A 27881-nucleotide genomic window follows, 5' to 3' on the forward strand; every position below is an offset into this window, starting at 1 on the left:
AAAGTTAAAAAAACGTACTTTCCTATGAAATATTTATAACTGCTTCCTTTGAGCTGTCGGGGGCATATCGCGCACCGACACATTCAAACTGATTTTAGAAGGCCTATTTGCTAACAGTAAAAAAAAATAAAAAAATAAACAGTAGTGCATTTTATGCTTAGATATTTTAAAAGACAGCAAAATGAATACCGAAGGAAGCTACCACTGTTGCTCTCGTGGAGATTATCGAGAGAGAACTGCTACGAATCACAATTTTTATTCCAGTTCTTAGTGCATATCAAGACCTCTGATGTATCGTGTAGCACGCAAGAAGATCCCGGCGTACATCTTTATAACCTCATCAACAGCAGCACCTTATTTGGGTGCAAGTATGTGTTTGTGAAATATCACGGCGCGACACGGTAAAGTTTCCGGAAATTTTGAGTGACAGAAAAAAAAAAAAGTGACTTTTCTCACTTTTCTAGAAAAAAATCGACATTTCGGAAGCAAAAACGAATAGGCAACATTAGGGCAAATCTACACCAACTTATTTTTACTTCCTAAAGTTTGAGGGGACATACTCAAAACCAACCAACGAAAGAAGTGTTCATTGCTGGTTTCAGGTGTGCACTGTCTTTCCGTGTCTCATAAGACTGAAGGAATTATTGGGAACTTGAAGTGCACACCACACTCTTAAAAATGAACTTCACCACATAGCACGCTCCTAGCCAACCATAATCTCGAACGATATCGTTATCTGCCCTGATTTGTTGAAAACTGGAGGCGTACGCCTTTTTTTTGTGACAATTATAAACAGCATAAGTGTCACAAAAAGGAGTACGCCTCCCGTTTTCAGCAAATCATGGCAGATAACGATATCGTTCGAGATTATGGTTGGCTAGGAGCGTGCTATGCGTTTAAGTTCATTTCTAAGAGTGCAGCCGTACAGCTCGCATTCCCCTACATTATCCTAATTTATTCGTACATAATTATTCCGTAAAACTGCAGCTTCTTTTATTTTAATTTTTTTTTCAGCAACTATGAAGAAACAACTGTGTTCCTGTAGATTTTTCACGACAGGGATAGACCATTCCGCATCCAGCGACACCGCGTCGAAGCACAGTGTAATGGCGCATTCCATTGGCAGAATCGGGTCATGCGTTGAAATATTGTTTGATTCAATCTTGTAGAGATGTTGCACTGATCTTCTAAGTGTGGTCCGAGATGATGTGCAAACAAACATACTCTGATCTTTCCATCAGAACTTTTCGACGTCCCCCATTCTCCATTGGCGGTACATTTGCGCCAAGGAGCAATTGTCTTTGACCCAGCGATTTCATTTGGGGCAATGCCAGCGGAACACGACAGAGGCAGCATGTGTAGGAGTTTTTTGTTTGTTCGTTTGCTTGTTTGTTCCTCTCTGTCTCTCTCATGTGTGTCGCAGGCTGTCGTACGTCTCTCGAATATCGGAAATATGGCGTGTGTACTTTCTGGAACAGTTTGTTGAGTCCCACTTGGCCAAAGCAAACCCGGGAAAGCGCCCAGGTCACGCGTGCTATGCGCTATGAGAGCGCTTCGCACCTTGCGCGAGAGCTAGTATTCCACACTGTTAAAACAGAACTTCACCGCATAGCACGCTCCTAGCCAACCGTCATTCCGAATGATATTATTCTGTGCATTGATTTGTTGAAAATGAGAGGAGGCGCCTATCTGGGACAGATTATCTTGTCCCAGATAGGCGCCTCCCCCCTGTTTTGCACAAATCATGACACAGAATGATATCATTCGGTATGATGGTTGGTCAGGAGCGTGCTGTGTGGTGAAGTTCTGTTTTAACAGTGCACTGACACAACAAACACGTACACTCTTAAAAATGAACTTCACCGCATAGCACGCTCTTAGCCAACAATACTCTCAAATGATATCGTTATCTGCCCTGATTTGTTGAAAACGGGAGGCGTACGCCTTTTTGTGACACTTATGCTGTTCATAATTGTCACAAAAAAAGGCGTACTCCTCCCGTTTTCAACAAATCGGGTCAGATAACGATATCATTCGAGGTGGTGGTTGGCTAGGAGCGTGCTATGAGGTGAAGTTCATTTTTAAGAGTGTACCACTGCACTCTTAGAAATGAACTTCACCACATAGCACGCTCCTAGCCAACCATCATCCCGAATGACAACGTTCTCGCCCCTGATTTGTTGAAAACGGGAGGAGGAGCCTATTTTGTGCCATTATGCACGGCACAAAATAGGCTCCTCCTCCCGTTTTCAACAAATCAGGGGCGAGAACGTTGTCATTCGGGATGATGGTTGGCTAGGAGCGTGCTATGTGGTGAAGTTCATTTTTAAGAGTGTGGGTGAGGAAACGCTTCTCTGTGAATCGCTCGATGCCTTCCCCACATTATGATTGGAGTGCACGTCCCGTGGTCTTCGTCCCCGCGGGTTCCCCTGCGACCACGTCGCGTGACGCGTATGGCTGTCAAGACTTTGGATAGACAATAAGTGTGACAAGCCGCACGACACTTTTCAGCACTTACAGTGTTCTCGCTTTTTTACCTGGAGTTTATGATTCGCACATGGTGAAATGTTTCCAAGACTCATACGTTTTCCCACGGATGAACCGCTTCGCAAAAAGCCATTATAGTTCCAGGGTTAATGCGCAAAAGAGTTCATAAGTGGCGTTCAAAAATCACGATGGTGATCTGAAAACAAAACCGAAACCGAAACTGGCCGTGCTCAATCGAAGTGATGCTGTGCCCGGCAGTTGGGTAGGCTGTATGGTCGGGCAAGTCTTCGTGGCTTCGGATTGCGGGCCGTATACTGTGCGACACCAGTATCTGCTGGCTTTTCCTTTTTGTCGCTCTTCTTCTTTTGAGCTTTTCCTGCAGCTTTTCTTTCTTTTCTTTTGGTAAGGGAATTGATGCATGATATTTAGGGGGTGTTAGCGGTAGCTGGGGCAGTCTCTGCGTTGCACAACGTCAGCCGCCTGCAAGGAGTGCACTCTTAGAAATGAACTTCACCGCATAGCATGCTCCTAGCCAACCATCATCTCAAATGATATCGTTATCTGCCCTGATTTGTTGAGAACGGGAGGCGTATGCCTTTTTTGTGACACTTATGCTGCTCATAATTGTCACAAAAAAGACGCACGCCTCCTGTTTTCAACAAATCAGGGCAGATAACGATATCATTCGAGATGATGGTTGGCTAGGAGCGTGCTATTCGGTGAAGTTCCTTTTTAAGGGTGTGCAAGCCAGCCCAGTTCTTGGCTAACTTCTCCTCTCCTCAATGATCGAAGACAAGCGCCAGTAAACGCGCTTTCATCGTCTAAACGGCTCTGTCATCGCCGTGACGACGCACGCCAGATGTTTGTTAGCTGCTAAGCAATCACTAAGCCACCAATTCGAGGTTAGATTTGCTGGTTACGTCTTGTGATATCTCAAAACCAAGCTTGTGCTTATCCTGAGTACTGTACCAAAAAAATATTGTTAGTGCTTTAGTATCTTACTCACTATACTTTAGCCGAAAGCTATTGGTACTTCATTTAGAATACTAGGCAATACTTAGGAATACTTAGGCAATCAGGGAGGTGTGCGTTCAAATCCCGCCAGCAACTGACTTTTCAACTGCCGTCTTTCACTTCATACCAAAAGCGAGCGAAAGCTTTGTGAGAAGTATGCGCTAAAGCCGTTTACAAACTTACATTTGTAGCAGCCAGTCGTACGATTTTTTTTGATGCACCACCCATTTTCAATTTGCCCACGATATGCAGAAGACAGTGTCGTCTGCTTTGAAGTTAGCTGTTGACGGGCGCGCCACCAACGGCCCGTAGCAGAAAGCGCGTAGCGCACGTCTCGTTGTCTGCTTCGTAACCACTGTTATGCAGATTTTTTTCTACGCACCCACCCCAAGGGAGGGTGTACACCCCTCCTGTTTTGTTTTGTTTTTGCAGCCCCCGCCCCTCAAAAAAAAAAAAAGAAACTGCCTAATACAGCTCGGCTATAAATGCATATATGCCCGTAAACATGTATGGGGCAGTTGTCCGTTTCAAGAAACTGTGCAGGCTGTACAAACTTTTAAATACAAACTACCGCGACATCAAAGTGGGTGTTCACTGTTTCTGGGGATAGAAAGCGCGCATGCGACGTGTTTATCGTGTTTGATACGAGAAGAAAGATAATTTCGAGGCGAACACAATGATATAAATTGCTTTTAGGTATTACAAATGGAAGATAAGTGAGGTGCCGAACGAAAACTTTTTAAAATGAGGCAAATTTGCGATTTTTTAGCTGGACAGACTCTCGAACCCTCAGAACCTAGGACACAGTGCGACCCACCATTGACAGTATATGTCAAAAATAAAAAATAAAAAAAAGGAACAAGGCAAGAAAAACAATTGGCTGAATATATTGAATGATTATCAAGATACGCAGCATCAAACTTATAGAAAGCGATGCAGTCGAAATTTTCACATCCAAACGGCAATTAAATCAAAAACATAACTACAAACTATTTTCAATTACTTTCATGCAAATATGCTTCATAAGGATCAGGTTTTGACATATGTTTGAAAGAAAAAAATCGGAAAGGTGGAATGGACCACCTCTGCAAAAAATAACCAATGATCAATGAGAGCACCCTCTGGTGATCGTGTCGACGCGGTAAAGTACTCTCCTTTGTTGTACTTTCCGGGAGAAAGGGCGTCCCCAGGCCCATTTCGTGGGCGTATGACTGTATAACAGAGGTTTCATCTTATTAAACATGGGATATTTGCTTCACAAGAATACATAAACCACCCACAACACCAGCACTGATTTTGTAAAAAGAAATCAAAGATGCAACCACGAGAAAAAAAAAGAAAAGACCTACTTCTGTACCGTAAACATTTCATGCCAGTGATGGGCAAGGCACGAAGCACCAGCTGGCATTGTTGATGGAACAGTATGAGGCAGCACACAGAAACTGTACTTCCAGTATAACTGTATAAGGTACCATGCAAAATACTTGAAAGTACTTGTCTAGTGCACTGCAAATTTAGTATTGTATCTTGTAACACATCATGTTTCACCATTTGCTAGTGGTATAAACTGAGGAAGTAATTATTACTCCTGCCGGTCATCTGTATGCACAAGGGTCCTCAAAAAGCAGTGCAGGAAGTGCAGAATTACTTATTTATATACATCAAGTTCCCAACGGACATCACATTGGGGGATGGAAAAAGATACTGCATGAAAACGAAGATGCGATATAGTTGCCCCTTAAACTTATTTCTAAGGTCAGTACATTGAAATATAATATGTGCAGGGGCAATATTGTTTTTGCGAAGGTTGTCATGATGGTAAAAACTTGTGAAACAAGCAGCATCTAGCTAGAGCTCCCCGAAAACATAAACGTGGAAGATCCAGCGATGCCTTCATGCCACTATACTTTCTTGACCAATGGCTGTGTATCGTGGTAGCATCGTTCTCGGACACCCTCATGCAAGACATTCCACAAGCACACTTAATCTGCCAGGCTTGTTTGATTGTGGCTTCAAGACCAGCCGTTTCCACATGTGTCACTTTTTCAGAGGGCTCGGACTTTTTCTTCTTCTAAGAACTTGAAATTCTTCTTCAAGGAGCTCATTATTTCATTCTACACATCACCACCAGCAATTAGGTAGAGTGTTGCCCCTGGCAATGAAACTCCCCATTCATAATCTCACAATAACGTTGTTGTTCCGGATGGTATGCATGTCAGCCTGAAGTGTCCTCACCTTTTGCTTTCAGTTTTGAAATGACATTTGATTTCTTGCGATTTCCTTTAAGATTCTCATACAGTGTGGTTATATCACCCTGCCGTTGCAACAGCTCAGCACGTTCTAGGCGTGCTGCTGTGATTGCGTGTCACTGTTGTGGAATCACTGTGTTCCTGGTGTAAAGGTGACATGCAGGATTGAACAGGGCTCATCTGTGAGCGGCAGTCATGTCCGTATCCTCTGATAAGGTGTCCGCAGATGCGTCCTGGTCAGCGTGCGCAGCAACAGGAGCAGACTGTTCTATTTCACTTCTGTCTTCCAGCAGCCTCTTCTGCTCCACCGCAGCTGCAGAAAAATAAGCAACGGTGTGCCAGGATGTACTTCACACAAGTTCCCAGGTTTTGCGCACTTCAAGTTACATCCTGTACTGATTGTCTAGTCATATCAACAGAAAGCAAATGCTGTTGCTCCCAGATAGTCCTCATTGCATTGCGTGAGAGTTGACGGTCACACATAATTTCCTTTGGAAACCCCCATGTTGTATACCATGCAATACGAAGACGCGTGACAATACCGGAAATAGTGGACGTACGCTTGCGGCGAAAGCTGAAGATCGTGGGTACGGCGTTCGGTTTCAGCTTTTTCCAACCGTCTGCTCGGTTTTGCTCATAACAGCTGTCTTCAAAGTGTGCCTGCAGAACAATGACACGTTCTCTGAGAGCACGTACACCCTAAGAGCGTTATCAAGCATTGTCAAATCTATGTGAGACGTAGTACACATAGTATAGGGGCACATTTTGACCACTGAGCGAAGCACACTCACGCTGCAAACGTACGTGCCCTTCGTAGGCTCCCATTTGTCTCGCCCGACGTTTGCCTTCCAAATTTGACGCCTGTGTGGGTCTGCCGGGAAGCGATAAAGCTTCCAGCCATTCCTCGAATGATTTGAACACAATGGAACAGAGCAGCCAGGCATAACAACCTGATAACAACCGAAGTGGACCGTGGGGTTCAAAATGGCGACTTTCAAGACCGACGGCGGGAACGGCGGCGTTCGCTTCGGCAAAGTGCGAAGTTCAGGTTCAGGTCGGCCTTATCTCTTACGGAACCTGGGCAGTTTTTTGTAGCGAACATGTCACAGGCGAAAAAAAATAAAAACTGCTTAGCGGAAAGGGTGATATCAAATTCTTCTCGACTCCTGCTACTTTGTTTCTAGGTGGCGCTTTGTTTGCTCCGTGCCGAACACATCAGTGGTGCCGAATAGCCGCTGCCAAAGTCTAATACGAAATGCAGTGGTTCTGGTTTTGGTCTTGCTTGTTCTGACGTCGGACAGGAGGGGAGCAGTATAAGGTGGACGGACAGAGGTCCTCTTCCTCCCCAGTGTTGCAGATGGTGTATTATGCACTGTCCATGTTGAATAGCGCTTGGATACGCAGTCTCGTTAATAATGATTCCTTCGGGCTCGAAAAAGAAGTCCGCTTGGGTTGTCCCCCCACGAGGTGCTCGTTGATCTTTGTTCTCACTGCAGAGGTTCGTGCTCCTGTTTCTTCCCGTTGCAGTTTGCCGTCTCTCCTCTTCTATCTTGTTCATTTCCTTTGTTATGATGATCCTCAACCATTCTGCTTCGTTTTCGCTTTCTGTCTTCTCGTTCCCTGTATATATTTGGTCTATTTGGTATTTGGACACTGTATAGTTGATTCTTTTCACCCATGATGCATAGTTGCGATCTTCAGGTCTGTGGATGAGGTGGCCGAGGTACTTGAGTTTTGACCGCGCGTCCCAGAAAGCGAATATCGACCATGTCATTTCTCCTCCCAGTCAAAAAAAGAGGACCAGTTGAAAGAGGAATCAGTTTCATTAGGGTACCATTTGAAGTGGAACCAGTGGGTGTCATTCCGGCCAGTTTGACCACTGAATCGTAACTGAAAATTATTTTGTGTCGAAACGCGCTCATATTGTTCAAGAAAAGACTGTTTATTCTGCGAAAAGCATATATTGAACAGAAAGAAATAATCAGTACATCACAATGTACGTGGTAGAACATAAGTTCCAGTATGTTCCGCGTGTCGTTCTTTGCTTTCATTTCTTTACTTTATTTGTTTACTTGTTGATATAGTCATTCTTTTGCCAACAAAAATATTCTCAGAATTCCTTACTGAGCACGTGGATAATATTTGGAAAATTTTTGCTTGTTGATATACTGCTTATACAAATAAGAAACATATGTTATTCAATATAGCAGTTGACCGTTTTGATATGGGAGAGCACGAATATGAAAGCAAAAGTACTCAGTGCTTTTTTTTTTTTAAGTTCCTGTAGCTAACTTTATCAGTATGTTTATTCATGGGTATCATTTGCCATTTAAGTGTCCTTGCAAAAGGAGTCGAACCCCCGCCATAGAGGCACAATCAGGGGCGGATCCAGGATTTTCTTCAGGGTGGGAGGTCCAGCGTTGGGCATCATGCTATGTGCACCACCTATAAGGTCAATTGAAGCACTATGCGCATACAGAAATTGAGAGAGGGTCAGGACACCCGGACCTCCTCTTCTATGAAAAAATGGCTAGGAAGCAAGCGAGCTGGTGAAGATGACGCATAATGTAAAACCCCGAGACTAGGGAACATGAAAGGACAGACACAACGTGTTGTGTCTGTCCGTTCGTGTTCCCTATAGTCTCGGGGTTTTACATTATGCTCCTCTTCTATATCCGCCAAATATGAATAAAAGTTACTTTTGAACCCATATTGACACCCAGCTGGTTCTGTAACTCGAGCAGTACGTTTTAAGTCTAACTTGACAACACTGGTGACAGACCACAAAGTGATGAATAAGAGTGGATTGTTTTCAAGGAATGTTCTGCAACGCATTCGTCACACGCGTTTTACGCATTTTTACAATCTTGAAATTCTGATCATGAACTATTTCAACATCAGCGTGGAAAACTAGCAGAAGTCGTGCCCAAAGCGGACACTGATATGCAGAAAACTGCGGTAACAGACACTGAACTATGAACTCTACGAACGGTAGGGCGTTGATACGTCGTCTGCATTTGCCCCGTCGTGCCGGTACGTGGCGGTGGCCATGACAACGCCTGTCGCCTCCATCAGGTGTCGCTATTGAACTCTTCCTAAGCCGCTATTGGTTTCTTCCGGAGGCTCGCCCGAACTTCCGAGCCAACCAGAATCATTGATTGCTGCTTGCATTGCGCTTGTCTCGTCAGCCCGGAGCTCTTGCGAGGTATCGTACGATGGGATCACCTGTGATGGAACAGTAGTTTGTGTATATTTTTTGGCGAGGGCATAGCAGATCCATTCTTTTGAACGTTACGCAATCGTTATTTGTTTAGGATTTTCTCGAGGTTTCGTCATGGACAAGGACAAGCATACGTTTAGGAATCCATTTGGAAGACCGAACATGACTTCCTCTGGAGCAGCACTTTCGGCGTCTTCTGTTCTACCCTCAACGAAAACCACCAAGGGAATCATTGCAGGTATGTTTGCTGCTCAAGCGAAGTAAACAAGTTACACAATAATGCGCGATCCTTGTGACCTCAATACTGCCGTAAAAGCCCGTCAGTAGCTCTTAGTGAGAACGTTAAACTCCGTAACCTTGCAAGGTGGTTTTCCGATTGGCGACTTTCCCACTGATGAAAAAAATATATAATAAATACGGCGGCTGTTTGACGTCACCAAGTTCTTGTTTTCCCGCAGCTCTAGACATTATCGAACGCTCACGCGGAATTTCGAAACTCGAGTAACTGGCGTGGGTCCTTTATCAAGTGTTATCGGTATCTCTTTGCCTTACGATGTCTACCACTTGAACTTGCCTGTCTAGACCATGACAGGCGCTTCTGAACTTCAATAGAACGCTTGCGTACTGAATACATTAAAAAGAAAAGAAGATGTCTAATGTTCGAGTCATAATGGCATTCGTCTAATGCAAGCAGACGACGAGAACTTTACCTTCTGCTTTCAAAAACCTTCGAAATCAGTTTGGTAAAACCTTAGTTCGTTTTTCGTGACAGACGATGCGATTAATAAGGACGACATATCGTGCGATATATTGTCACCTACTTTTCTCAATCTTTGAGAAAAAGCATGAAATAATATGACGAACAGGATAAGAGCAAGCAGAGGAACTGTTGCATCATATAGACAATGATCAATTTGTGCAAATAACCCCATAATTCCCATTGTTGCAATGCAGTGATGCATATAGCTAAAGATCGCGGACCACATTCCATTGCCTTTTTACACGTTACATACAAAGACAAAGCTCAAGAAATGCACATCCGGAGTCCTTCGTTCTAGTTTTTTTTAGGTGAACATTATGTAAGCGGTAACAAAATCTCGTTTATAACGAATGCGTAATGGCTTCCAGGTGGCATCACTGGAGGAATTGAAATCTGTATTACCTTCCCAACTGAGTACGTCAAGACACAGCTACAGTTAGATGAGAGATCGGCCAAGCCACGCTACAATGGCATAATGGATGTGGTCAGGCAAACAGTGAGGGGCCATGGAGTCTCGGGACTGTATCGGGGACTCAGCGTACTTGTTTACGGCTCTGTTCCCAAATCGGCCGTGAGGTAAGTCTACATGGCCTATGTACGCCTTTGATTTGTTACACCGCTCAAAAGTTTAGCAGCAGAGCGTTGAACCGAAACGTTCCGCCATTAAGGTTTGATTCCGGTTCATATCTCCGGAGTTCACATATATCAGTTCGATTAACCGGTTCATCCGTTCCCCGAGCAGCGTGCCACCAATCTAGGCAGGCAGACCGCTTGAATCTCTACATCACCACCCTGAATCGAGCCGGTATCCTGAACCGGTAGCCGAAGTTTTTAGATCGGTTCGGTTCCGGTTCAGCTGCAAGATGGTGCTAGTAATTACGGTTCAGTTGTAGCTAAAAATAACGGCTAATAATTCTGGTTTTCGGTCCCGGTTCAGTTCAACGCTCTGGTTAGCAGCATTCAGCTAACGAAGCAACAAGTCTGAACTGAAAACTGAATAGTAGCACCCCTCTCCTTGCCCACCGATGTGACTTATTCGGCATTCCATGACCATGCTAATGAAATGCCCTTGGCAAACGAAAAATACTGACAAGCCCTTTAATTTCGGGGGGCCACATTTTTCATGAACCGGCTACATATTTGCAGGCAAAAAATTTACCAAAATCTAGATGCTAGAATTTGTGGATCAATTGCTTTACTTCCTGACGAGCCCGAGATAGTCCTCTCCGAATTTGGTAATGGTGACATTGCACGTGCTCATGCTGTTAAGCAGTCCGAACTCTTGTCGGTAGCCTGTACAACCAACTGTGAAGATAAATATCTAGTATAGCATTCGAAGTGTCACATCTTCCAGAAATTTTTGGGTACCCTTAATATTTGCAACGATTTAAGGCTCGTGAACATTAGGGGCTTTACAGTAATTAGGAAAGAAATGAGGCACAATTGAGGCATCCCAGCAAATACCTCATTTAATCATTTATAGCCATTTACAGGCAAATGCCTAAAATTCCAGGCCCTAGCAAGAATGCATGGTAGGTGTACTACTACCCCTCACAGCCGGAAATTGAAAATTTATGGAGTGCACTTTCACTGTTCCTTTAAACTAAGCTAAGCAACTACAAACCGAGTTCTTGACATACCTGGGTAGTAATGTCATTACTGTAATGAAATTACAGTAGTGAATTACGTTTTCTGGTAATTTGTAATGTAATGCATTACTTTTGACATTATTATGTCATTGGTAACGTAATTTAATTACATTTGGGTGGTAATTTTAATGACATTACTCATTACTTTTTACAAAATAATCGGGTGTTCAGGTTAACGGTTTGTGGCATCGGAGAATCATTGTTTGCTGGCCCCATCCTCCGGACAGTCTTCCTGTTGCCGTGATACATTGTGTCATCTTCATCTCTACATTGTGAAACGTACGTACGTCATACGCGGCACCCTGACATGTAGAAGAGACAAATACAGTCGGACCTCGTTTTATGAACCCTCGATATATGAATTCCCTCAACTTACGAACGGCTCCACAGTGAACCAAAACTTTTTCCGTGTATTTTGACCTCGTTTTACGAACCCTCGATATCTGAACTATGAACGGATTATTAGGGAACGGACCCAAAGTAGCCAAGCCATTCTGACCTCGATATACGAACGGGCGTTATGAATGTACAGAGGACAGGCCAATGGACCGGAGGATAATTAAAGTTCCTCAGTACATGCTGCCAAGGTCAAACATACAATGTCCCAACGCCGCTACGTTCCACTAACATGATTCACCATTTCCTGAAAGTATAATTCCGGCGTTTACAGCCGAACGGTTGTGAGTTTGGACCATCTTGCCGTTCCAAGAGAAGGTGTTCAGTCCTGACAGCCGGGGACAAGGGTGATATTTGCCGTTGGAAGCAGTCTCGTTCACGCGCGATACGGTACTTTGAGGACCGGTTGGATGAGTCAAGTGTCAGACTTCTGTCATCTCTTCTAAACAGGATAGACCCTGCAGAAAGTATGGTGCAAAGCACAATTACGCAGTATTTTCAAAAATAAAACTTATTCAAATCAATTTCCCGTGGTTTGGTGAGGTATTTGTGCACTGCACACCTCGGACCTCGATTTACGAATACCTCGATTTACGAACGATTTTCTGAGAAACGAAGGGTGTTCTAAAGCGAGGTTTGAGAAGAGTGATTGAGGTCAGAGAAGAGTGTGATTAAGCTCGCAGTAATGACTTAGTAATGTCATTACCTTTTCGTAGTAATTGTAATGTAATTTCATTACATTAATGAGTAATGTAATTTAATTAAATTCTAACCACATGCTAACCTGACATGGGCGCTGACCTCGACCGATGGCGCAGATGTTACGACGTCATAGGTCGTCCTTCTCATCCTCCTTACACCCCAGGGGGTGAGTCGAGAGTGAACGAGTGCGGCTGCGTTTTCTTTTCTTTTTTTTTTCTGGAAAAAACCCGCATGCATCAAAACCTTCTGTGCTGTTTGGCAAATTGACGCATATACTTTCATCAGAAAATGTCTTAAGCTGAAAATATTTTGGATGGAATGAGTAATGTAATTTAATTACATTTTACAAGTAATTTACCCAGGTACGGTTCTTGGTTTCAGGTTCGGTGCGTTTGAAGCCCTGAAGAAAAGGAGCGTGGACGAGAAGGGGAACTTGTCGCCCCAGATGCGGTTGCTGTGCGGGTTGGGGGCGGGGGTCTCCGAGGCTATCCTCGCCGTCACTCCCATGGAGACCGTCAAGGTGAAGTTTATCAACGACCAAGCCAGTCCCAACCCCAGGTACAAGGGCTTTGTCCACGGTGTACGCGAGATCATCCGTCAAGAAGGTAAAAATTATTTATTTTTATCTTTTGGTTTTCACTAAACACTTTGGGCAGATCAACTATGCGACTCGTCGCTGAAGCAATTTTTTTTTTTTCCTGGTCGGTTCTCTTCTTGTGCCTTTTTGTGGATCGAATTTCTTTCTCGTAACCGAGGCGTAAGGTGCACACAGAGAGAAACAGTTCCTTCGGAACAGAAATGGAGCTTGCACTTTACGGTAAAGGGAAAAAGATATCGGTTGTACAAACAAAGAGAAACATTGTAGTGTGTGTGAGTTTACGCAGTCTACTACGCTGCAATGCAGAAGAAAGTCTGCGGGTAGTACGTTTACAGTTAGGAATTAGAGGTATGCAATGCCCTGTACGTTCAGAAAATGAAAGAAAGCTGAAAATATTTTGGATGGCCCTCCGTACTCCTCTAATTCCACGAAGGATACATTTTTGCACTTTAGTTTCCCCCCTTTAAGTTGCTGGGATGTCATGCAGGCATCAAGGGGACGTATCAAGGCCTGACTGCAACAATAATGAAGCAGGGTAGCAACCAAGCGATCCGCTTCTTTGTCATGGAGACCATGAAGGACTGGTACCGGGGTGGTGACCCCAAGAAACCTGTTAACAAGCTCGTGGTTGGTTTGTTTGGTGCCATAGCTGGTGCAGCGTCTGTGTTTGGGAACACCCCCATCGACGTAGTCAAGACCAGGATGCAGGTAACTATTGCGGTGTGCTACTCGTTGTGAGCAGAGTTGAGGGAATTACGTTTAGCTTCTAATGCATTGCCATTACTCGTTACAGTTTTGTAACAGTTTTGTTACAGTCTGGCAGTGCCAGCGTTTGCGTGTAGAACTCACTTTCTAGTTGTGCCCTGTCAAGAAATAAATCATTATGAGATTTTCCATGATTTGGTGTTCTGGAAAATTTCATCCAGATCAACATCAGTGTTAGGAGTCTGGTAAAATGCGGAACCTCACCGCCTTCATTGTAGATTCTCATTTTTACTGTTTTTTTATTTTTTTATAGGGATTGGATGCACACAAGTATAAGCACACCTTTGACTGCATCTACAAGATTGCCAAACACGAAGGATTCCCAGCGTGAGTATCTTGTGGTTGCTATCTCAAGTACAAATATGATGTTGGGACAAACCTCAATAGCAGACGACCGTATTTACTTGCATAATTAACGGGCCACGACACCCTTCAGCCTCTTTGGGATTCCCCATACATTTTTAAAAATCATATATTGCTGCAGAAAGCTCATTTGCTGCAGCACTTTTCTACAGAAGACGTAAAAAAAATCACGTTTCTGTTGGCTTTTTGATTACTCACAAAATAAAGATTCCTCCAAGGAGAATTCTCACCCGATTGAGCACTTGAGAAATATATCATAAAGTTAATTCATTCAAAAACATTTCACTTGTTGTGAGCTGTGGCTAGCATGTGACACTCTCTAAGATTTCGGTTCCAGGGTAGATGGAAGCTGTAATAAATATTAATTAATTAATTAATAATAATTACAAAGCAGATGTATAACATGTAACATATAACAGGGTTGTAACATGATCCCCCTTTCGAGCATGGTTGCAGAAGTATAGGTGGAGGGTGTACGCCCCCGGTGCCAAGTGAGTAGAATGACAGTAACATACGATAGAAGTGCTTTGCCATTTTTTTGTGTCATTAAACCATTTGAAAGTGCGATGCGTTAGGTGTGTCTTTGACGTTCTTTTTCCTAGTTTCGCAGTGTTACAGTCCTCGACAGTCACTCAGTAGAAATGATTATGCAACAGTAAAAAAAGGTATCCGACTATCGGAAGCAATCGAAAGAAATGACGCTCGGGCTGTTTACAAAGTTTCCAGATTCCAAAAAGTTTAGAGGGTAGTGAATTCCAGTCCGCTGGTGTTTGGCAAGAAGCCACACTTAGATCTGTTAGTGCTTGAAAAAAATTTGACCTAACGACAGTTCACGGTGACTGTGTGGAGTTGTTCTTGTTATTAGCGGTTTCACATGTTTCTACCTGGTGAGTGTTCTGCAGGTCTTCAATGCACTGCCTCGTGGAGGCTTTTCTCAATGAGCGACATACTCCTTTGCAGCTTTTACAAGGGCACAATTCCACGGCTCAGTCGTGTGTGCTTGGACGTAGCCATTACTTTCATGATCTACGACTCGTTCATGGACCTCTTCAACAAGATCTGGAAGACCGACTAGAAGAACGCCTTCCCAGAACTGCGAGGAATTCTCTCAACCTGCAGGAAAAGAGTTGATGGAACTTGCAATAGCGCTACGTTCATTGGGACAGGGAATATCAAATATCATGGTGTATCATTGCATCATGAACACTTTTTACCTCAGTCATTAACAGATTTGTTTCTCCTTTGAGGTGACGTTGTTGTCCATTGTTCAATGCTGTACGTCTAGTACCTCCGGTGCTGTCTTCTTGGTTGGGTACACGCAGCATCTTATAAGTATGTACCGTTACGGTGTTGTTATGCGCAAGCTCTGTTGTTAGTACCGCAGAGAAGATAACTTTATGCCTGTCAAGCCATTCCAGTTGTGTTTGCTCATTTTAAATTGATATTTATTTCTATACTACCCACGGTAGAGCTGTCAAAGTGTACCGAAAGATTTGCAACAGCTTGCTTGCCGTAGATGCTTGTCTGATTGATAGCTAGCTGATTCATGATTACGGTATTTTGAGTAAGACTTCAAAATTTTACGGAAACTGTTGCTTACGCATGTTGAAACTAAAAAAAAATATTGTATTATCACCAAAAAATTTTGTGCCTTGCTTTTTTCTCCCTCTCTTTCTACTACACTGTTTACTAACAGACATACTGTGTGCTGCAGTCTGTGAGTACGTATACACACGTACATCCACTATGTTTGTAACATTTCCATTTTTCGTATATATACTACTACTGCCATTCCTATATTGTGTCTGAGAGAAGACTGCTCTACGAAGATATCCTAAATATATCCAACCTATTCCACCGTGAATACTGTATTGGCACACGTTTCACGGTACGCTGGCTATTGTGAGATCGGCGAACCCTTACAGGCCATTGCTCTGGTGTATCCTGGCATGCTGTGTCATGTAAGGTCGCTGACTAAACATTTATATAGTTATAGTTACAAGTATATAAAAATTCACTTACACGTTCTGTACCTACTGTTGAGAGAGCTGAACCTTTGTCGTCCATTGCCCCCTTCGGCGTCCGAACATCAGCTAGTCGTCCGCGCAAGACGCCGATCTCCGCCCGACCAACTCAGCTCACAAGTCGTAAGCAACGGCTTAATCCAACTTGGCTCTAAGCATCTTCTACCTGGAACGCGATAGTGAGATACAAAGCACGGTGGCGGTTTCCCGATCTGGTGTGGTCGACCTCACCAGTTTGTAGCCACTTCGGCTATGCGCTTTCATTCCACGTCTTGAAAACTTTGTTCCACGTTACGTCTGCGGGCTGGAAAAGGGAGCGTGTCCGCCAAGAACAAGTCTGGGCTTAAAGGGACTATCGCCTTTACCATGTAACCATCAATTCCGAAACTACGTGCGAGTCTTATTCCTCTGCTGACCACTGTCAAATAACTCCGAAAAATCTTGCACCAAAATTTAAAAACAAGTTCACTTCAAACTACGTTACACGCTACGTTAATTTCGACCTCGTTATTATAATGCAAAACTTTGATTCCGTTACGGAGCTGCCATCGAAATTATACCGGACTCTTTCTTGCTTCGGCACTAAGCAGTGAACGTCGGTTCGGCTCGCACATCGGTGTTTTTAGTCCACGTTTAGTCCCGGCGGTGAAAAACATAGTGCGCGTTGTGAAGCGGACTGGCATCGCTGTCCGAAGGACGTGAAGATGACGTGAATGTTGTCAGCGGAGCATTCACGAGGACTGTTTTGGGCTACGATTCGGTGAATCGGTGTTGAAAAATGCAGCAGTGCGCATCATGCCGCGCACATACGGAACACTACGATCGGACCCATTCCAAATCCACAGGGCCACGATTCCTGCTGTCCCATTGGGTGGCGCCAATCTTTGCCTCCTCGGGATCCCATTCGTTGCCGCCAAAGACTGCTCTGTTTTCATTGCGTTTTTCGTCTACAGTGAACCCTCGTTAATATGACCCCCGATAATCTGACATACGCGCTTTACGACCATACTCCTGGGGAACAATGCAGTAAAACCTTTGCAAATCCCCCCCGTTTATATGACAATTCCGCATTATGACCAAAATTTTCGGGAACGACCATGGTCATAATAACGAGGGTTCATTGTAAACGGTAGCGTTGTGTCAACTAACTTTGTTTGATACGTACTAATTGAAACACATTGACTTTCATTTGAGAGCCATTTCTTCCTTTTTCTTTTAATTTTAGTGCCCCTTTAATGACTTCGAGCTGATCTCTGAGTGAACTCTTGAGTGAGTGTCTGCGAGGCACCTAGTAAGCGAAGCCGACAAACTTGGGAACACGAACTTGGGCCGGCGCGCTGCTCCCTGATTTACCCTTCGGACGTGCGTCGCCATGAAGTTTTTTGTCACTGGAGCTTCTTCAGAGCTTCAGAGGCAATGCTAATTTATGAAAATACGTAGCTTATTTCATTTCTGAACACTCTTCGGGAAAGAAAACTGGTCGTGGAAACGTGGTCATACATAGTGGTAGTTGCACACTCCAGTCTTGAGCTTTTGCCTGTGGGGCACTTCGTAACACCCGATATTTCTCAGCATGCCGAAAAGTACGGGTTTCTCCGGCATGCTGGACGTCCTCATTTTTGACACTGTGTGCTGAGAAATGTACGATGGTACATTAACCAGTTGCATACCTGGCTCTGCTTGAAAACATTCACAAACTGAAAGCACCTTGTTACTCCGTACGACCCTTGGTAAACGTAAATTTCAGCTATGGTGTGAACTTTAGACCTGTGTGTTGTAGGGCTGTGCATTGTGTGTGCAGGGCAGATGTTTGCTGTTTGTGAAGTGTATCTGCGAAGACAATCAAATGTTCCTCGAGCAATTGAGCACGCGTGTCCACACGTGGCATTTCAATGTTGTGCTCATTCCATTTAGAACACTTTTGCCTTCAAAAATTGCAACATCCATTTTTTGCATTTCATGTGAATTGATTTTTCTCACTGCAACAGTTACTATGTATTGGTGCTTATGTACGTTTTATTAGCAGTATAAGAGTTGTTGAGTTTGCAGAGCTTTATTTTTGAAGACAAACTATTGTTACAGGTGTCTCATTACAATATTTTAATTGAAATATCTCCAAAATGACAAACACTTTTTGTGTGCTTTTCTGCGACAGAAGTACTTGAAAAAAAGCTTCATTCTGTTCGTGGGATTAGAAACAAAATGTCTCCTTGTAAAACGTGTGACTTGTAACTTTTTTATTGCCATAAGTAGCTTTTCCACAATTCTGTATGTCAAAGCTGTACTACAAGTGCGTTCCACCCATACGTAGTACGTATTTCAAACTTTCAATAGGCTTAGGGCTGTATAAAGTTCTTGGCACTCAAAAGATTGACACGAGGGCAATAAAAATTATATACTACAGGACCTTTGTAAAAGCTGCACAGTATAGCAAAATGCAGTGACAAAACAAAATAATACATAATATAAACAGTGGCACTGGAAGGCAAGCAGCACTGTGAGAAGTGAACATTGTGCGCATAAGTAACTGAATTCTTAATGCCATAACTACACATTTGCTGCTGCCCAAAAATGTTCCTGATGTGTACCCTTGAAAGGAGTGTACATACCAACAAGTTGTGCTGCCTAGAGAGCTGCATAGGCTTACCCAGAGGCTTACCCAGAGGCTTACCCATAGGCTTACCCATAGGCTTACCCAAGAGCTGCATAGGCTTACCCCCCTTCCTTTCGCTTGCCTGGCCCAGGCTCCTGTTTGACACTGTCCGCCTGGGCTCGAGCCTGTGCTACGCCAGTAATAGTTAGCCACGGCTAACTTTTACAGACCACTACTCTGTAATCGACTGGCCGGGAATGCCGAGCTCGGGCCGAGTCTAGAAATGCAGCCCTCCAACAGTCTGGCACTGCATTCTGGTATTACTAAGGGACCGGTTGGGCTCTCTGGAAAGCTGCAGTTATACTTCACCACATAAACAAGGTCATAGCCAACAAGCCATAGCCATAGCCATAGCCAAGACAATAACATATTGTCTCCAGATTTTTTAAAACTGGGGGCGTACGCCTTTTGTGTAACACTTTACACATATGTGAAGTAGTGGAACTGTTTCATCACTGCAGGGAGTGATTACTTTGAAGCAAATTAAAGCACTACAATAAACATAAATTCCGAAAACGAGCACTTCGTACAAGTAGAAAATGTACGAAGTACTGTCATTGCTACTGTTGCGTATGCTAAATGAAAGTGATGTTTGTGTACCAAATAGTGCTAAATATTGCTAGGTAGCTGCTCGGTTAAGCTGCACTAAAACCTGAATTAATAAGCAGCTATTCTGAGGCTGTACACAGCAGCGGTCCCCAACACCTTTGACAAGGCGATACCCCACATGTTTCTATGTAAAAGTGGAGGAAAGTGTCTCCCACAAGGCTTTGCTGCGCAGTTATGGTCACTGAACAAAAATATTCTTGTTCGTGGCAGTGCTTTAAAAATCATACCACACAAAATACCTACGTAACATGCTCTTAATGGCACAATCGTGGCACAGTTGATTCAGAGGAGGAAGTTAAATTACTAAAAATAAAAATAAAAATGAAATAAAAGTTTTAAAAAATGAAAAATGTGAATCAAGATGAATTGGGGGCCCTTGTATTTACCTTGTGTGGCATCTGTATGTTTTTTTCTATTCAATGTAGTCCTGCCAGAAGCGCAACACACGGCAAATGCCATACAGGTCACAATGTTGTGTACATTGGAGGCTCCTGCTCCAGAATGATCTGTGCTTGAAGAAATGCAGTGAACAGTAGAGGTGGGCATCCTCACGAGGGAAAAACGGGGGTAAGGACGTCCTCGCCTCAAAAATTCGAAATTTCTAGAAAAAAATATTGAACCTAGCGCGAGGAAAATTTCAGTCAGAAAGATTGACGTGAGGGGTGGAGGATTACCAGAAAAAAAATATTGGGGTAAGGAGAGGAAAAGTTTCCAGAAAGAGTAATGCGAGGAATTTGTTAGGAAAAAAAAATTTAGGTGAGGTGCAGAAAATTTTCAGAAATAGTGATATGAGGAATTTTTTTTTCCAGAAAAATATTGAGGGCCATACTTTGCCAACGTGTACACATTAAGTCAGAATTTGTCTACTACTCCGATTTGCCGTTCTGAGAATTCAAGAACACACAAGTGATTGAAGCTCACCTGGAACCTGCAAACCTAAATATTTAGACAAAAAGTGCAAGACGGCTTCCAGAAAATCAGTTTTGAGAAAGTTTGGGACCGTTTTGCGCTTTGTTTCCAAGTTTTCCCATTTAGTACTCGGGGGCATTCAATCACAGCTCGCAGACGACGGTGGTTCGTCTTCATGGCCACGACCGCCGAAAGCACGTTCGTGATTGGCTACAGCCGTTGAAGACACGATCCTCATTGGCTGACTCTTAATTGTTATATCATGGCAACGAGTAAGCAGGCCGCTAAATTATAATGACCTCGTCATGGGCACCCCTTCCCCGCGCCGCATTTGGAAGCCGGCGGTGGCGCTACTCATCGGCTCGGTTATTGCCTCCTCGATTTCTGCAGTACTTTGTTCCTCAGCGTACCTTAGTATTTTTGTACAAGCGTTGGATGTCCCAGAGAAGGTGCTCCTTTCTAAAGTTGATTATCATCATCATTCTACTGTTCATCTGTTGTACATCAACTGTCATCATCTGTTTTCATAGGAGCTGTTGCTGTCGTCTGCAACGGTAGTCGTACGTCCGCTTCTGCGCGTTCAAAATTCAAATTTCCATTGTCCAATCATGATGTTGATCTCGCGGGCCGACGAGTAGCGCCCCCTAGCAGATCGTGTGGACGAGGTCCTCATAAGGGTTGACGATTACGACACGGTCGTTATAACCCAGTAGGACGTGACTTTGCCCACCTCTAGTGAACCGCCGAAAATTTACGGGCCTCAAGTTGCTTGCCCTTTCAGGAGCCCTAACTTTGTAATGGCCCTGTACTGATCCGGTATCTCCATCAAAGCGTGGAGCGCCAGGGCAGCGTCGGGGTTTCGACAGCTCCTCGTCGCCTCGATGTGCTTCACGAGTTGGAGGTTGTCGAACAGTCTCTCCGGCAAGAGGTTGTCGTACTCCTCAAGGGATACAAAGGGGCCGTCTCCAACTCCCACAATCACTATGGACAGCGGGTGGTGCGAAGCAGCTATGATGGCTCGACGTGACGCAGCATCACCGTTTGTCACCTGTCCGTCCGTCACAATCAGGAGGATGTGAAACTCTCGTCTGCTGGACACAATGTCTTGCGCCTTCTGGATGACAGGTGCGTAGCTCGTTGGGCCACTTAGCTGTACCTGATGAGGAAACGTAAGGACTTCAGTGGCTAGAGAACGTAGAGTTGAAAGATCTGCTTTGAAGTTCACATAGCTGCTGAGTCTCAGATGCGTATAAAAGTTTAGCCATGTACATAATGCCACTCACAGCATAGCCAAAGGGGGGGGGGGGGATTTTTCAGATTTATCAAAAAAAATCCGAAAACATACTCCAGTAAAATTTTAAGCAATTCGGATTAATGCGAAAAACTCCGTTTTGCAGATGTTTTCCCTGATAACCGGGTTACTGTTTTCGCCTCCTTTTGTGTCCTGGGTTTCTTCTGACCTCGAATACTGGCCCCACCGCAACATAATAATGGTTTCTGTTTTCCGTGACCTAATGTTTTTTTTTGGCGGTCATCTCGACAGCTTGAGGTTTCACCGCCCGGGGTTTTCCCCCAGTCTGTTTCCCGATTTCCTTCTCCTACATGTGACATAAGCACTAAAATAAGCATCGAACCGAGGTCGTACGGAGTGGTCTTCTTGAAAGGGCAACTAGTTGCAGTGCTGAGGACAATATGGGACGCAAGCAAAAGCTGCCCCGCGACTACGTCAAGGAATACCTCAATTTCGAGGAGTTCACGTCGTCCCGCGATTGCGATGCAGAAGTTGTCGTATGTAAGTACTGCCGCATAACAGTGAGCACTGCACACAGAAAGGGTGCATTTGGAATTGCGGAACACCTCAGTGTGCGTCGCACGAAATGTATCATTAAGCTTGCGTCTCTTTATAATGTTGAAGCAATAAATATGAGAACCGTGTTTTCGCTGCACAACTCTGCGTGCGTCATCACGTTTTCTCCGAATTTCGGATACGTATTAACTGAGCTGTAAATCATACGCTCAGAAAATTTTTGAAAAAAAAAAAAACAATAAACTCCGAAAAACATCCTCCGGTAACGCCCTGAAATAAACTCCGAAAACCCGGAACCGCTCTAGTTATGACGTACCCTTTGTGCAGTATGCGAGTACGCACACATCAGGTCATTGAAGTCCAAGCACGGAGCACCAGAGTCAATCAGGGGGAACACGTCCGTGTCTTTCGTCCGGCTGTCACCGAAGCCGAAGGCCGGAATCGGATTCCCATGGAGCAGAGGCATCAGCACACCACCCAGGGATGACAAGACCTTCTGGTAAGGGTTGTAGATAGAATTTCCGCGGATGGCATGGAGGGTCTCTCCGCGAAAACACTTGCGACCCTGCCACTCGTTGCTCGCCGAAAAGTCTATGCCAATGATGACGTGAATGTCTGGTAGACCTGTCAGCAACCGGGACAGCACAAATGAAATGATAACTTTTGTGGCTTTGACCATATATCATGGTGGCTGGTTCATGGAATAATTATTCTTTAGCATGCGCTGAAATCTCACCATACGGAACACCATAATTGAACCCACGGGTGCAATAAGGGGATAAGTCGAAAAATCCCAAACCGAGAAAAGGGGCCTGATCTGATTGTCCGTCCCATTGACACACATGCATTTCCCTTTTCTTACCCTCCTGTACGTAGCGGTCCAAGAAATTTCAATACAGTCCTAAATTTTCTTTGGCAGGTACAGCTCCAGTCAACCTTAATAGTAACGCTTGAAAAAAATTCAGTCTCATTTCCCAGGCGAACAAAACCGTTGCGTTAAACTAACAGAATAATTTTGTACAATTAAGGTTTCCTCATGACCACAACGGTTGCTGCAATCGTGCTCGCGGACGAGACCACATTTTTTTCCCAGCGTTATTATTAACGTTGACTGGAGCTGTACATACTGGTATGTAGATGACATAGCAACAAAAAAAATAAGGGGGGATAAGTCAACTTATCCCCTTATTGCACCCACGAGCTCAATTAATGACCCTCAGAAAGGTCTCAGTGACCTCTGCCCCATGGTGTCCTCAGCTGGATATGAACCAGCAACCTTGAGACCAATGGGCAGACAAGCTACCAAATCGCATCACCAAATGAGTCACCGAAGCAGTCTCGAAACAGCACAAAGTGATGCAGTACAAGCGCAGATCTGGTCGTGCCCACCTGACCTTCATCAAGTGCAGTCATTTGTTTGTTTCATATAATTCGTTTATTTATAGCATGTTAACTCATATAATTTATTGCTGTAAGGTAAACAGTGCACGTTGTGCACATGGAAACGAGTGAAATTATGTATGCAGAACAAAGGACAGCAGGTTTCCGGCTTTTCCTTTTTTGGTTTTACAGGGCCAGTTAGAAGACATAACTACATTTACAAGAAAATCCACAAGTAAACAATCCAGTCTGATGACCGTGGAATGCCCCTATTTCTCTTTCCACCAACGTTAAAAAGATTCTTAGTACCACTATGTGAACTAAAATTCCAGCAAACCCCTCAAGCAAAACTGCTTGCTATAAAGCTCAGTTAGATATAACTGGCTGCCAACTCTGTTGAAACATCTTGTAGTGTCGCTGGTGTTACCCCAGAGTTCCACACAGCGGCGATCTTTTATGTTTTGCTTGAATTCGGGACAATTAACGGCGCCCGTTTTTGCGCTGTGTCACGTGAAGAGAGTTGATAAGTGATGAAGAAAAAAAAAAAAAAAGGCTGTTCCGATGAACACATCTGTTTAGTGTCTTCAATGCACCTGTCCTTCTAGGAAACCACTCATCTGTATCTCTCCTACTGTATAAGTGTCACATGACACAAGAAGAGATAAATGTGGCATAAAATGGCACGTGGCATGCACAATTCAAGCGAAACACACGGCCAACACTTTGTCGTCATTTCTCTAATTAAATTGCAAAAATATCCAATACGAATATGATGCAGGGGCTACAGGCGCCCTATTTCCTCAGAAACACGATTTACCGGACAAATTTTCAGTTTCACTTACCACAATTTAGTTATTACCAAATTATTACCAAATTATTACCAAACTCAGGTTCACACCGTACCAGAACGTAACCTGCCGTGTCATGCCAATTTCCAGTTCTCCATTTCCTTTTTTTTTTTTTTCATGTGTGTGTGTTTTTCTTTTATAGTGCTTCTTCTTTTATGCTGTAGAAGGAGAGGCAAGTATACATCATCAAAGTATCCAAGTAAATTAGATCAAAATGTACAGGAAAGGGAAACAAAGTGTCAGGAAGTTCCACCCAGTCTATTCGTGAAAGCTCAATTTCGAGTCATAAGTTAAAGTGGTTCTGATGCTTTGATAGATGAAGTTCATTCCGTGATGCACGCTCCAGCTGTTTTTAAGTCACAATGTGTAAAACCATAGGATGTGGTCGTTGTTTCATGCAACAATCTTAACATATGCTGTCATAGCAGGCTTGGGGGTGGTCCCTTGCTATGCCAAATAAAATGCATAAGGAGTTCCTTGACTTCACAAAGCCCTGCCAGCATCATGTACCTCATAAGAACAGCTGAGCAACATCCACCATTTTGCGGCATAGTATTACCTATGCTGTGTGTGTGTCATCCTCTTTATACCATCACACCGGGGTTTTACTGTTCTTAAAGCTTTTAAATGATTTTAATATACAACGCCAAACCGCCAAAATTTTAAACCCAAAGCTTTTCAACGTTCTGTCTAGTTACTTTGGCCATAATGTGCTTCGTGATTCTGCGGGGGGCAAGCAAGGCTGTGTGTGTATGTCTCATCCTGTTTGTACCGTTGCACTGGGGTTTTTACCGGCTTTTCAAAGTTTTTCTTCTTTTTTTCACCGATTTTAATATGAGACACCAAACAGCCAACACCACCTAGATACAGAAAGCCCGCGGGCTCGTCGACGTGATGCAACAATTAAGAGCCGGCCAATCAGGATTGCGTCTTCGACGGTCGTAGCCAATCACAAACGTGCTTTCAGCAGCCATGGCCTTGGAAGAAGAACCACCGTCGTCTGCGAGTTGTGATTGAACGTTCCCGCATACTTCGTGGGAAAACTTGGAAATAAAGCAAAAAAACGGTCTCAATCTTTCTCAAAACTGATTTTCTGGAAAGCGTCTCACACTTTTTTGTCTAAATATTTAGGTCCGCAGGTTCCAGGTGAGCTGCAATCATTTGCTAGGTTCTTGAATTTGCAGAACGGTGCATCGCAGCAGCAGGCGCATTCTGACTCTTAACTGAAGGAGGGAGAGGACGCAACGTGCAGGCTTTCTCTATCTACACTCTTAAAAATGAACTTCACCGCATAGCACGCTCTCAGCCAACAGTCATTTCGAATGATATCGTTATCTGCCCTGATTTGTTGAAAACGGGAGGCGTACGCCTCCCGTTTTCAACAAATCATGGCAGATAACGATATCATTCGAGATGACGGTTGGCTGAGAACGTGCTATGCGGTGAAGTTCATTTCTAAGAGTGTAGGTGGTGTTCAAACAACACCCCCCCCCCCCCCCCCCCCCCCCCCAAAAAAAAAATAATAATAAAAAAATTATTACCTGCTCGCAGCATGGCCGTGCTGACCTCCGCAAACGATCGAAACCTGTCCCGAAATGCTGCGAAGTTCTGTACCTCTTCCCTGGAGAGGCCGAGGATGGCAAATAGACTGGTGGAGTAGTAACGATTCGTTTTTGGTGTAGGGACGGGCTCCTCGTCGCCTCCGTTACCGCGAACTTGCGTGCGTTCTTGGCTCGCTTCATGGCAGTACTGGTCGAAGAGCAGCAGGAAGGTCATCATGGCAATCACAAAGCAAATGAGAGCCTCCATTTCGACGATGGTTTACTTCACAGTTCCATCTGTGCAACAAAGTAACGCCCCATTTATGATGTGACATTTACAGAATGCTTGGATAGTAGAGTAGTAGATTAACGTGTAGAAGGAAATAACCCTGCATTTATGCTTCAGGGGAATACTAAGGCTTTATCAAAACCACGTGTCCTTGTGATCCTGAAATATTGATAAATATATCCTAAGGCTGTCACATGCACTTCCAGATCTTCCAGTTGTTTGTGGTAATAATCTCAGCAGGCAGTTGACTGTGTGCTTGAAAGCCAATAATACAAAGGAAATAATGGTCATATAGCGTTATATATTGCTTTTTTTTTTTCCTATTTCTTTCTTTCTTTTTTGTTGGCATGGTATGTGCATTTTTTGTGTGTATACATGTGTTTTGTGTACCCACTCCTCTTGTGGTCCCACTGGTGGGACCAAAAGTATTATGAAATAGAAAATTAAACAGAAGTTTGAAGGGATAGCACATTGAGACGTTCGCTGCATAAAAATTAATGAAATAGGAATAAAAACCAAGAGACGCACCCTGTGCAATCTCTGCGCATGAGTGGGAAGGGGCGAGGCTGTCCCCCCCTCGCCCCACACCGACGCCCCTCCGTGCCTCCGTATGGGTATGGGAGCGCGATGCGATGCCGAGCCGACAGCAATTCGGCGTGCACGCGATGCTTGTGCGTGTGGCACCTGCGGTCGCGCCTCGATCCACGAAAAGGACTTCTAGCGACCACCGCATTGTTATAAACAGCGATTCATTCAATGTAACGCATGACGCCTCACGTGCGATGCACAATTCCCGCTTTCGAGACACATTTTCACGGAAGGATGAGTACAGAATATCGTTTATACGATCACTATGCGCATGAATGAACGCCCAAGCACCCAAACATGTCACACATGCGAGCTTTGATAAAGTTGCAGATATCGGTCACGAATACGTTACCTTTCCTTCCTTGCCTGAAGATGATGTTGCAATTCCGATGATTAGAGTTGCATCGTTATTCATATTCATGCAACACAAAACATATATTATGACGACAAGGCCGCGCGCACCGCGCAGACAGCCCGCCCTACGGCGTCAGAGACATCTCGTGGCCCTTGAAGAAAGCTTTCGTGGCCTACTGGCTGGCTGTCTGCTCGTCTGCTCGCGCGCCCGCACCTGCACATTGTGGGCACTGGTGCGAAGTTCAAAATCAGGCTGTGTGCCCTTGTTTCTGCAGCTACGCGCTACGCTAACTGCAGCTGCTAATTTAGTAGACGGGAAGGAAATCATGGAACAGAAAAACAAGATAAAGATACTGATGGAACAACGTTGCAGATGACGCGAGCGTGCCATTCTTTTCACCTCCAACATATATAAACTGCATTAAAACGCAAGCATGCTGCTGTAACGATGTTGATGGAATATTATGTGTCACTCCTTTGAGTTTGAGTTTGATGTGGTGGTAGGTACAGGTAGTACAGGAACACACGTAGACAGGTCTAGTCCTAGTCCTGTCTACTTGTGTTGTGCGTTCCTGTACCTCAAGCTGAATAAAGTTGTTATTCTCACGGAAAAGCAGTTTGATTTTATGATACGTACCAGGGGTTACGTACGTACCAGTTACGTCGTTACCAGTAC

At 44.1% G+C, this 27881-nt stretch overlaps 2 protein-coding genes and 1 long non-coding RNA gene across 4 annotated transcripts; 1 reads left to right on the forward strand and 2 right to left on the reverse strand.

Moving 5' to 3' along the window:
- Positions 1-5128: 5128 nt before the first annotated feature.
- On the reverse strand, positions 5129-6753 carry LOC135370113 (uncharacterized). 2 transcript variants are annotated; one of them, XR_010415221.1, is made up of 3 exons: positions 6542-6753; positions 6293-6410; positions 5129-6063 (listed from the first exon to the last, which is right to left on the reverse strand). It is a non-coding gene; the product is annotated as an uncharacterized LOC135370113 (long non-coding RNA). The 2 variants fall into 2 exon arrangements; XR_010415220.1 differs by having other exon boundaries at positions 5129-6410.
- Positions 6754-8852: 2099 nt separating this feature from the next.
- LOC135370427 (tricarboxylate transport protein, mitochondrial-like) lies at positions 8853-18633 on the forward strand. Its single transcript, XM_064604168.1, has 7 exons — positions 8853-8955; positions 9065-9208; positions 10099-10306; positions 12859-13082; positions 13563-13783; positions 14094-14167; positions 15164-18633. Exons 2-7 carry the CDS (start codon positions 9085-9087, stop codon positions 15276-15278), a joined length of 966 nt encoding a protein of 321 aa, XP_064460238.1. The 5' UTR covers positions 8853-8955; positions 9065-9084; the 3' UTR covers positions 15279-18633.
- On the reverse strand, positions 18448-27336 carry LOC135370426 (uncharacterized). The gene is made up of 4 exons (XM_064604166.1): positions 27204-27336; positions 25975-26271; positions 22522-22829; positions 18448-21554 (listed from the first exon to the last, which is right to left on the reverse strand). The coding sequence occupies exons 2-4, from the start codon at positions 26240-26242 to the stop codon at positions 21159-21161; spliced, it is 972 nt and encodes a 323-aa protein (XP_064460236.1). The 5' UTR covers positions 26243-26271; positions 27204-27336; the 3' UTR covers positions 18448-21158.
- Positions 27337-27881: the final 545 nt, after the last annotated feature.

This window comes from Ornithodoros turicata, chromosome 10 (genome assembly GCF_037126465.1).
Source record: "Ornithodoros turicata isolate Travis chromosome 10, ASM3712646v1, whole genome shotgun sequence".
In the NCBI taxonomy this organism is placed as follows: domain Eukaryota; kingdom Metazoa; phylum Arthropoda; class Arachnida; order Ixodida; family Argasidae; genus Ornithodoros; species Ornithodoros turicata.

What these genes read in the sequence shown, in the direction of transcription:
- LOC135370427 (XM_064604168.1), top strand. Translation starts at nt 9,085, where the DNA reads ATGGACAAGGACAAGCATACGTTTAGGAATCCATTTGGAAGACCGAAC. An exon ending in CGAGATCATCCGTCAAGAAG is followed by an intron (nt 13,083 to 13,562) that starts GTAAAAATTATT and finishes GATGTCATGCAG; the next exon opens with GCATCAAGGGGACGTATCAA. An exon ending in TAGTCAAGACCAGGATGCAG is followed by an intron (nt 13,784 to 14,093) that starts GTAACTATTGCG and finishes ATTTTTTTATAG; the next exon opens with GGATTGGATGCACACAAGTA.
- LOC135370426 (XM_064604166.1), bottom strand. Translation starts at nt 26,242, where the DNA reads ATGGAGGCTCTCATTTGCTTTGTGATTGCCATGATGACCTTCCTGCTG. An exon ending in CACGGCCATGCTGCGAGCAG is followed by an intron (nt 22,830 to 25,974) that starts GTAATAATTTTT and finishes GGTTGCTGACAG; the next exon opens with GTCTACCAGACATTCACGTC. An exon ending in ACTCGCATACTGCACAAAGG is followed by an intron (nt 21,555 to 22,521) that starts GTACGTCATAAC and finishes TTTCCTCATCAG; the next exon opens with GTACAGCTAAGTGGCCCAAC.